Below are 11,426 nucleotides of genomic sequence, written 5' to 3' on the forward strand. Positions count from 1 at the left end.
TTGAAACGGAAATGGATCAAGGAATCGCCCTTGCACTGGTATCACGACTGCACTCGTTGATATATAAGTTATCTACAGGATCATCAGTGTGTTCTATATATGGCGGTACGACGTTCATCATGCTTTTGTTTTTGTTTCTTTTGGACGTATATGTATATCTTTGAGTCGAAGAAGTATCAACGGATAGGTTAGGGACTGATAATCAGCTCAAGCTCCATGAAAAGATGTATACATTATTGTGTCAACGATCTTCATCCGAAAGGCGGTGTGTTCGCCCGAACATTTGGAATTGCCACGATAATTTAAAAATATAAATATATATGGGGAGAGACAGACACTCTTGCTTTGGAAAGAAGAATTACTTATGTAAGTAAGAAAGTGGGTGAGAGAGAGTCAGAGACGTGTGATAAAGGTCAGAGGTGGGAGCGGGTAGATCCAGGGATGGTCAGGTACAATAGTACTTGGCGACCAAGTACATACCCCCTCCTTATTTTTGCCCTGGTGAGACCGTACGGGGAAGTAAATGGCATGCATGCATGCGTGGGAGTATTTATGCCCATGGCCAGACAGGAGTCATTCCAGACGATGGAGAGAGACATATAAGTAATAGCGCTAACAATAATTGTAACAAAGGAATTGAAAGCTCATGTTTGGTACCGTGACTTCATGTATCTTTTGTTCAAACTCCGAGAGATGGCTGATACTCACGTTAATTTTGGCACTGCTGAAGCACTCGAAACTGCGCGCGACTCCAACGAGGAAACTGCCCGGTGGCTGCCTCATCATAGTAATGCGATGACGACATCCCTTTGCGAGATGTTATGAAACAACGTGCTCATATTGCCCTTCGAAACGACAAAGCGAAACAGATTGACGTTGTGGAAGGAACGAGTCGTCACATGTGACGACCAGTCAATTCTGAAAATACGAGTCAGCCGGAAGAATTAACTGGAGACGTTTTTCCTTGGGATCAAAAGGCGGAGTCCATGAAGTTACGAGTCCGGTTGCCCATTAATATAATCATGAGTAGCGGAGGATTCTCTTGATAATTGTCATAGGTTAGCCATTGGATTATAATGGCTTTGCGAATTGGTGTGTGTGTATGTATGTGTAGGGCTGAGGTTGGGTATCATCAGAGGATGACCGGCGAGAGATGATGCCTTGAGGGACTACATGACCATATATACCAGTCGGGGCATGTACAATGTGGCCTGTTTATGTCTAACCGATCGGATAAACAAGTCCGAAAGCAAAAGCTGGGTTATCATGCATGGGTTGGGTTGAAGCGTTCCAATAGATGATCAGCCAATAAACAGAGTGGTCATAGATATGAAATGTACATCAATATACCGGAGTACCAAAAATGAGGTCACTTTCCAGATTGGGTGTTAGCGTGGGGGCGTGCAGAAGTACCGTAAAGCTCTAGGCAAAGGATCTACTAAAGTAGATGTAAGCTCCGCGGTCAGATGATAGCAGGCCGATTCGATCGAGTTACTCTTTGCCTCTCTTTGTTCTTTCCTAGGTGATAGTAGGGCCAGTTCCCCTTCGCTTGCAGGCAGGCATACAGACCAGGAAAGCATTGGATACGAGCATTAGAGATTACATTCCAACAATATTGCCATGTTGGAAAAAATGAATTGAGCGGCGTCGGCAAAGTATTTCAAATAAGCGAAATGAGTCAATTGACAAATCCAATTGAATTTACCCAATTCAATCGGGCATCACTCCGAGTTTAGGTCGCAAGCCACAAAAAAAAGCGGAACCGCCACAACAACCACTACATGGTTTCGAGACAGAGCGCAAGCCGCGTTATCCGTCTCCCTTGCCCTTTTTGCTATATACTGGGTTGTTCCATCACGGAGCAAAACACCACCAGGGAGGGGGGGGACCAATGCCAACGCCGAAAAGGGGGGGGGTGGGGTGGGAGGCATGGGGAAGCGCCGTAAAAAGGCGATCAGATCGCACTTTTTGAGTCCCCGGATCATATCCTTCGCGGTTTATGTGGCTGCGCAAAGGAAAAGATGAATCCTATAATCTCCCTTTGATCATAACTTTGGCTCTCTCTCTCGACAACACTCCTCCCCTCAGCTAGTCACTCTCATTCCATTTGGGGCTTTATCTCGAGCAGATAGTAACTGGACCGTATTTCTTTCACTTATATAGCCTCGATTTCCAGTCAATCCCCCAACCCCCAACCCAACCCTTTGACACCCATATTCCAGCGGGGGAATCATCAATATGCCATTATCTTCCATACCACTTCCTCCTCCGCCACTCATCCATGGAAAGAACTCCAAGACTTTCTCTTCACCGCCTATGGACGGTTCACTCACCGTACCCCAATTGATCGACTGGCAAGCCGAACACAGTCCTAACCATCCTCTCTTCGTCTTCGACGATGGTCCCAATAAAGTTTGGATCACCTGGTCCAAAGTTCGTATCGCCATCGAAAGAGCTGCTCGTATCGTTCGTGCTTTGAACGTCCCTAGACTCGGTACTTCCAGCAAGATCATCGGTATCCTCGCATCCATAGATTCCATCTCTTATTTCACCTTGTTTCATGGTATCATGCGTGCAGGGTACATCCCCTTTGCACTCAGTCCACGTAACTCTCCCTCTTCGGTCGCTCATTTACTCACAAAAACGAACGCGACTCATGTGTTCGTCAGTGGTGATCCGAATATGCAAGCTCTTTGGGCTGCTTCTGAAAAGGTTCTTCATGGAGGTGGTCAGCTGGTGTGTAAGGCCGTTATGACGCCTTTTTATGATATGTTGTATGAGGATAAACCGGATGGGCGTACGATCCCTGCACCTGGTGCAGATCTTAACTCCACCGGAATGTTACTCCATTCATCGGGTATGTCCATTCGTTTTTCCATTTCATCCTTACCTTGGACTGAACACCTTCTTACCTCTGGGAAACCCACTTGTTTTTATATTTTTATTGCAGGTTCCACCGCTTTCCCCAAACCCATCTCGATCCTCCACCGTTCAATCGTCGAATTCATCCGAATCCCATCCTACGGTGAACTAGACCTATGTTCCAAAATCATCGGTGCCACAACTCTACCCATGTTTCACGCTCTCGGTTCGATGAACGCCATTCAAATGATCGGATGCGGTGCCATCCTGTCCGTTTTCAAACCTGAAGAAAGACCTTCGTTCCCTTCTCCTGAAAGGGTCATCGAGAGTTTGTTGAAGACCCCCGTTTATATCTTGTTTACTATGCCGAGCTTTTTGGAGGCTTGGAGTTTGAAGAGCGAGTGGATTGAGGTGTTGAAACGGTCGAGGATCGTGGTGAGTTTGTGGTGGTGGTTGTTATGTTGAGTTTTTTTTTTTGGGCAATGCTTGACATAAATTAATAGGCTTACTCTGGTGGACCGCTCAGCAAAGTCGTAGGGGATAGCCTCGCCGCAGCAGGCGTTCCCGTCTACCCTTTCTACGGAATGTGCGACTGCCCCTCTGCTTTTTTTAGACTGTTCGACATGAAGCTGACTTTTTTGTTTTTTTTTTTTGTTTTTCTAGTACCGAAACTGCAGGCGTGAACATCTTCATCCCTGCAAAGCTTGATCTCGAAGCGTGGGAATACTGGCGTTTCTCGAAACACATCCACGTTTCGTTAAAACGACAAGAGGATAGCGATGCGGTAGAGTTCAGAGCTCTGGTCAGTTTTTTTTTTCTCTCTCCTTTTCACCCCCACCCCCGGGTTGTTTTCGGAAGGAAGCGCTGACATGTGTGTATTTGTTTGTTCTATTATCTGTTAGCGTGGTCCAACGCATACGCCCTCTGGGATAAACTCTGAATTCGATGGAGAGATGGGCCTTTCGACCAGTGATTTGTTGTTGGAACATCCGACGAAGAAGGGGTATTATAGCATTTATGGACGTGCAGATGATCAGCTTATGTTGAGCACTGGGGAGAAGGTTTGTATGTGACATCACTCTACTACTGCTCAATCTCACAATTTCTTTTCTTTTTTCTTTTTTTTGGCTTCCTCGGTGCATACAGACAAATCCTGGTCCGCTAGAGGCTATCATCTCCAGGGATCCACTCATTCAAGGTTCAGTGATGTTCGGTCGTGGGAAACCACATAATGGAGTCATCATCACTCCTGCCCCACACCTTTCCCTCGATATCAGTGATAAAGGGAAAGTGGCTGCGTATATAGATTCAATTTGGTGAGTTGCAACTTTATTTTTCCGGCTTCCTTAGTTTTTTTTTCTCAAGAATTGGTTTGTTGTTGCCTTTCATATTACTAGGGCTTCGGTTCAGCTAGCAAATGAATATGCACCGTCGCATTCGAGATTATTCAGGGAGGTACGAAAAAAATTGAACACGGCTCTGCGCTCCAGATTTAATTATTTTTCATTTTCATTTTCTGTAGATGATCATCCTTGCTAAACCTGAGAAGCCTTTCACCTTCACCGGAAAAGGGTCCATTCGAAAATCAGCCGTTATCAAAGATTACGATGAAGAGATAGAAACCGTTTACAAAACTCTCGAGAAAGCGGTTTCTTCAAAGGCTAGTGTCAACCCTCCGACCCAATGGACCAAAGAAAGCCTGCATACGTTTGTGCGGGATGTCGTCACTGGCGTGATGGGGGCCAAGATTGGAGATGATCAAGATATATTTCAGAATGGAAGCGACTCCCTTCAGGCGACCTTCATGCGGAATTCTATCGTGACCGCTCTTCGTGACACGAAGGCAAAGGACGTTAAAGGGGAACTCATCGACACTTCGTTGTTCTCTTCCGGTTTGATCTATCAAGCACCTACGATCGACTTGCTCGCTGAAGCTCTCTATGGGCTTTTCGATCCTTCCTCAGTTTCCTCCACGACTGACTTTGCCGAGAACAAGATCGCTGAGCTCCGAGCGTTCGTTGATCGATACGCTTCGGATCTACCCATTCACAAACCAACGGATCCTGCTCCGGGTTCGGGTCCAGGGAACAGCGAGGTGATCGTCGTCACTGGAACGACGGGTGCGTTGGGTACTGCGATATTGGCGCAGTTGACGAAGATGTCGACGGTCGTTAAAGTTTATGCGTTGAACCGGGTCAATTCGAAAGGTGGGGGGAAGACGCTTCGGAAGAGGCAGGAGGAGAGTTTGATCGAGAGAGGGTATGATCCGAAGGCGGTGTTGGGGTCGGGTAAGGTTGAGCTTTACGAGATTGATCCGATCTCTTGGGATCTTGGGCTGGACGGTTATGCGTATGAGACTATACGGCATACTGCGACTACCATTATCCATACAGGTGGGTCGTTATTTCGATTTTGATATCTTGGACCTTCCCCCCGCTTTCTCGTACTGATTTCCTTTCTCAGCCTGGCGTGTGGATTTCAATCTTGCCGTTTCTTCGTTCGAACCTCTTTTCCAAGGTCTTCGATGCCTCGTCGACCTCTCTCTCTCATCTTACCTTCCAACCCCTCCAAAAATCCTCTTTGCGTCCTCCGTCTCTGTGCTTGGCACGATCACTTCTGATGCCCCCGCAGCGGAAGTACACGTCAATGACCCTCGCACCGTGTTGAACGCCGGTGGTTATGGAGAGTCCAAGTGGGTTGCGGAACAGATCCTTGCTCGCGTAGCGCAGGAGACGCCACTCAAACCGGTCGTCGTGCGCGTTGGACAACTCAGTGGTGGGAAGAATGGCTCGTGGAATACGTCGGAGTGGATTCCCGCTATTGTCAAATCGGGTGAAGTCGTAAGAGCTCTTCCTGCCGTTAATGATGTGAGTCTTTTTCTTTCATTTTTCCGCCGTTGCTGATGGATGCCATGGGGTCCTGACGTTTGTTGTTGTTTTTTTTCGGGGAATCGAAAAAAAAATTAACAGAGAGTATCGTGGCTCCCGATGAACGTTGCTGCTTCGGCTTTCATCGATTTCCGTAACACTACGAGCGGTCTAGTTCACCTTTCTCATCCTTACCCTACAACTTGGACTGAGATCTTCTCCCCTATCGCCAAAGCTCTTCGTGTGCCCCTCGTCCCTTATTCCCAGTGGCTCGAACTTCTCGAGAAGGATCTTGCCAACCCCTCGCACTCCGAAGTTGAAGCTGCGACTGCCAACCCGGTTTTACGTCTTATCGATATGTTCCGTCCTTTCAAGGATGGGATGCCCGTTACCAAGGCGCGAGAGGCTATGGGCGTACCAGTACTTTCTAACGTTAAAGCCGTGAAGGCTAGCCCTGCGCTTCGACGGGAGAACTTGAGGAGTCTTGGTAAGGAGGATGCTTTGGGTTGGTTGAGGTATTGGAGGGAGAAGGGATTCGTTACGAGTGAACTGCACCTTGAGGAGGATGCGGCACCATGGGTAGGAGAGAAAGCGTCCATTCGTCTGACGACGACGACAACTGAGCAGGTAAAGGTAACGCCGCCAGAAGCTGAGTATAGCCTGCCATGGATAGCGGTCGGGTTGTTATGGGCGGCTACTTACTGGATTAATGTTTAATGTTCGACCCTTCTGTCGTGCGGACATCGTGATAAATATTTTGATCTCAGCGTTCTCTATTGAAGCATTCCTCTGCAGAGCAATCATCCTCGTTTGGATACCAATACTCTCTAACTCTGTGCATTATTCTTCCCCCTATTTTTGCAGTGTATTCAGTAGCTAATCCTTAACTCGATCCCGCATATGTAGTCCCCTGGCTAGGTTGTAAGACTGGCGACGTGCACAAGTCATCACTTTACGGATGCAAACTATTCCAGAATGAACTAACCCTCTCACTTTGGACACGACTTGATCTAGCCAATGCTACAGCCTGAACTATGTAGGGTACGCAGTAAAGAAGACATTCCCGGTTTCTAAAATTTGATATTTGTACTCAGTGAGAAGTGAGAGGGGCTTTTTTGTTTTGTGCCCGGAAGTGGTTCTTCTTTCAATGCTTGTCACTTGGGAACCGCGACTGAAAATTCAGTAGTGAAATTTTGGCGTGCATGGAATGGCGAAATCAATTCATTCGGAATTTGCCGAGGCCGAAGTGGGAAAGCACCTAAGCGCCCACACCCTTTCCCCTCCAACATTGCACATTATGCCTCTAGGGAAAAAGCGTAAGCAAGCAAATAACCTTGGAAAGTACTCTCAGAAGGTAAGGTTCACCATATATTGTTATTGGGTCATGATTCATTACTTTTGTTTCTTTACTAGAAATTACATGTAGACCCATCTCTGACTACAGAGTCAATCCACACAACCCCCCTAGAGCACACACAGACTGTTGGGGACAATGTACTTCTGGATTGGCCTGATGCTAATGTCAATTCCAACTCATATGATGGTGCAAACAGCGATGCAGACAGCAACACAGACCTTGATGATGTCATATCCATACAATCCCGACCTCCGCTCTGGGCTCCCGGAACTCCGAACTCCGACTTCCAGAGCCCTACTTCCCTTCCGTCACCTTCTCCTTGCCGACTCCCAAGAGGTTATCCCACCTCCGGCTCAGACACCACCTTCGGTCCGACTCCAGAACATTCCGGGTCCGACCCCAACCTCGACACCTTCCAGACGAGTATGCAACACCTATGCTCCCAACTCCGGACCTCCGCTCCAGAATCCCGTTTGCGTCTCTGTCTCCGGAACCTCCGGTCTTAGCTCCGACCTCGGACTTTGACCCCACCTCCGCTTATACCCATTGTATTGGTTAGCTCATTCCATTTAATTACCTTTGCCAATATTCCGGAGTTTAACCTCCGAGTTCGGACTTTCCGGACTTACTCCGGACTTTGCAACTATTGCATTGTCCATTTCAATTCCGCTATTCTCCCTCATTCCTATTTGGGCTGCTGCTTCCTTTCTATTCAGTCAGCTAGCCATTCCCCACTCCCAACCTCCTTCCTTCCTCCTTGGGCCTTGGCCCTTCATTCCTCCTTTGGGAAACACCATTGAGTCAAACTCTTGACCCTCGGTGTTGTTCCTCTTTCCATCTCCCTTTGTCTCCTTTTGTCCTACCCTTGTTCCTTTTGATTCCGGACCCCTCCTTATATACAATGTACCTAGTAACTTGTAACCTCAGTCCGAAATTGACTGGAATTCCCCCCAAGAGACTTTCCCTCTGCTAGATCCGAAATTAGGGACCCCCAGGACAACCAGCAATGGCACAGCACTCCGCCTGAGTCGCTGAGGCTGAGGTCCTTCCATGATAAGTCTCCGATTCCATTCCGGAGTCGTCCGAATCCGCACGTTCTAACAGATGAAACAATCAACCCAGCAATATCCTTAAAGAATGCATTTGCCCAGTGCCACAATACTGAGGAACAGCTTGCTCAGTTAGCCAATATCTGGGGAAAAATCCTGGGCAACAAAGTCACATGTGCCAGGACCACCATAAATGGTGTACTGTACCTACATGACTGGGAGCCTGTCACACATCACACTGGCCTTGTGGCATGGCTCAAATTGGTCCTTTGTCACATGTCACACTGGGTCTGAGGCTCTGGGTCCCTTGTCATGCTGTGAGTACAGTTTCAGGGTGGCTGTGACATTTTCAATTCAATTTCCAAAAAAGGCAATTATACTTCATCGAAAAATCACCATTTGACACTTGTTGCAGATTTTTGCAAGAGGGAAATTTTTGAATGTTCAAATTCAGAAATATATGCTGCCTGCTTATTTTGTTGTGCAGGAAAATGCCAACTCATGTGTCATGCCTCTGGAGTCCACCAGTCCAGGTATGTCATGCCTTGAAGGGCTGCTTGTGGCAGGCTTGTCAGGGACAGCTCCGAAAGCGGCGAGGTCCCGGCGTGCGGGACTCGGTGGGACGGATGACGGCTATGCGTAGCGGCGATCCCGTCGCGGGGTGAGCGTCCCCGACCACTTAGTCTGAAGTGGAAATGTGAGTCATCATTAAAGGGGAATGCTACACTACTTGCCTGAAGTGGAAATGTGAGAAGAAGGCTACTTCTTCGGTTCCCACTCCAGCTGTTATTATATACATGCGGGAATGATCACGTGGGGTGCGCCACGTCACCCTTGCACACAGCCATGGCTCTCCGGGTGCTTCCACGGAAGATCCCGAGAGGGCCCGCTGAGGGTGCAAGGCGAGCGCGGTGGCGGTGGCGGCGGTGTAGGGATGTAAGATACAGGAGGGGAGATGGGCGTGTGCGCCGATGATACATTGAGCAGAGAGAAAGGTGGTCCGTGTAAGAGAAAGAGAGAAAGAAAGAAAAGAGGAGAGGAGAACAGGAGGAAGGAAGAGGGAGAGGAGGGAGAGGCGGTGCGGAGCGGGGAGGCGGAGCAGGGATCGGGCAGGGCGTGTCGGGGCATGCCCTGACAAGGCTCTCCCTTGTCACACTCAAACCCAAGGCGGCTCCTGGTCATGTAGGTACAGTACACTCGGAGCACAGCTGGTACCACGATGCAGCAATCAAGAGGACTATTAGTGGGAGGATCCAGGAGATGCAAAAAAGGACAAGGATTGACAGGAAGAAATGCACAATCCCAATCCTTGATTTTTTCAACCCTCCTCCAACTTCCAGCAAGGAATCTGGGCAGTGTCATATCCATACCAACTCCACCCAACCTCCAACCTACTCTGCCACCGTTCCAGTTCACCTCTGGTTCGTCCTCTCCCTCACCTCCACCATATCCTCCAGTATACTTCTGGTCCACCTCCGCCTCCAATCTCTGGTACCTTCTCCAGTACCCCATATCCTCATCATAGAAGTTTATTAATATTTCTATCTACCCAACATTACTACAGACCTCCTAGGACCTCTGCCAACCCTGCAAAGGTTTTCCCATTATCCAATAGCTGTCACTAATTCTCCCCTGCACTTACCCACTCCACAGTGCTCGATAAGGCAATTCTCTCATGAGCTCGCCAACCCAGCAAGTGGGTAAGTCCATCTTGGGTTTTCCCTTTCTTTTCATATTTGTCTTGTATTATGTATGTATATATGTAAGTCATGTACCATAGTTGATGGCACTTCAGTGCAAAATCGACAACTAGATCCTGTCAGGGCACGGATGGTTATCCAGCCAGCCCAGACCCTATCTGGATAGGTTGAGTACCTGTAAGCCGATATCTGCATGTGATTTGCCATAGTTAGAATGCAGGTTGTATTCAATGCACTATTTCCACTATCGCATCACCCTTTACCCGTTATTGCCCCCTTTTCCGCATGATCTATCTTCCTATCTCATGTTGCTTCTCTATCGGCTACCATGTATTCCCAATGTAGCTGTGCTCTTATGAGTTGCGGAACTCATGTATATAAGGCCTTATCACCAGCTGGGTTGGCTCCCCAGCTTTAACAATGACTAGTTTCCTGGAGAGATCTTTACATGCAAACTGATGCACAGACTCTGACAGATCCCCCCAGAGTTTGTGCCCCCTTGTTCTGAAGTTAAGGACCCAACACTAGCGTTACCGAACATTGGTACAGCACTCCTCTCTGAGTCGCTGAGGCCATTGTTTCCATTGTCACCATCCATCAGCTATTTTCCTTGTTTTTTGTTCTGATTTCTCTTTTTTTCTATATATACACCCAGTTTGTGTTGTACTTACAGTTGTTGGACCTGTCATATCCATCCCTGGCCATCGACTTCCGGTCCCTCCGATCCCTCTGGTCTACCTCCGCTCCTTCTTCACCAACCTCGGAGCTCCCATATTCTGCAATCCCCTCGGTACCCCTCGATGGTCATCACCCCCTCCTTTCAATTTATTACCTACACCTCCCTAAGTACGGAGCCCCGAAGACTTCCGGACAGCTCCGACGTCCGCTAGCGCACTCCCACCTCCGCTGGGCAATACACTCACCTGCCCTGCGGAGCCCACCTTTGGGCCTATCCCTCCTTTCCGTTTCTGGGTTATCTCCTGCCTTTCCGTTAACCCCGTAACCCGACTCGTCAGTAATATTCAGTCGGCTAATGTTTAACCCCATTAGCTCCGCTCCGTTTGGCTCCACCATTTGCGGACCCGTCTTCGCTGTAACCATATATATATCCAGCTTGTACATAGGTTACACTTCAGTAATAAAATCGACTAGAGTTAACCCCCTTCAGTTCTGGTTGCCAGTTAGTAAGTTAGGGCATGGACGTGTTACTAGGCACAGCGCTCTTGGCATAAGTTGCTGAGGCCGAAGCCCTCCGCCACAGAGACTTTCCTTCGTCTCAAACCTGGTCTCTGACAGGACCCCTCTTCTGTGCTACAAAGACTGTGGGTGTTGAGCGACCCTTCCATATGTTTAAAGGGCTTAGTTTGACTCCCTGACAACTGTCCAAGAAGGACCAGGGGTGAGTGCTAAGTTTGAGAGAATTTATTAGTATAGTGCTCTTGCACCGGGACCATGTGCAGCCTTACCAGTAGTAAGATTTTCTTTGCCCCCCTTTTTCTTTTCTTGTGTGCTGCTGGGTTACATCCCTAGCACACTGTCAGAGATGGGATTATTGTCGGAGTCGGAAGTACTGTCAGAGTCGGAACACTGT

At 48.2% G+C, this 11,426-nt stretch overlaps 2 protein-coding genes across 2 annotated transcripts; both read left to right on the forward strand.

The window, feature by feature from the left end:
• Positions 1-1,917: 1,917 nt before the first annotated feature.
• On the forward strand, positions 1,918-6,446 carry EI90DRAFT_3282630 (acetyl-CoA synthetase-like protein; the record flags this gene model as incomplete). The annotated part of the gene is made up of 11 exons (XM_039066908.1): positions 1,918-2,857; positions 2,951-3,297; positions 3,366-3,448; positions 3,526-3,664; positions 3,765-3,923; positions 4,009-4,178; positions 4,260-4,317; positions 4,385-5,255; positions 5,326-5,729; positions 5,832-6,068; positions 6,105-6,446. Exons 1-11 carry the CDS (start codon positions 2,239-2,241, stop codon positions 6,444-6,446), a joined length of 3,429 nt encoding a protein of 1,142 aa, XP_038908851.1. The 5' UTR covers positions 1,918-2,238.
• Positions 6,447-6,733: 287 nt separating this feature from the next.
• EI90DRAFT_3159165 (uncharacterized protein) lies at positions 6,734-9,660 on the forward strand (the record flags this gene model as incomplete). The annotated part of the gene is made up of 4 exons (XM_039066221.1): positions 6,734-6,763; positions 6,822-7,083; positions 7,143-7,509; positions 9,476-9,660. The coding sequence occupies exons 2-4, from the start codon at positions 6,937-6,939 to the stop codon at positions 9,658-9,660; spliced, it is 699 nt and encodes a 232-aa protein (XP_038908852.1). The 5' UTR covers positions 6,734-6,763; positions 6,822-6,936.
• Between the last annotated feature and the right edge of the window lie 1,766 nt (positions 9,661-11,426).

Source organism: Cantharellus anzutake (assembly GCF_015039405.1).
Source record: "Cantharellus anzutake strain C23 chromosome Unknown EI90scaffold_133, whole genome shotgun sequence".
NCBI classification, from domain to species: Eukaryota; Fungi; Basidiomycota; class Agaricomycetes; order Cantharellales; family Hydnaceae; genus Cantharellus; species Cantharellus anzutake.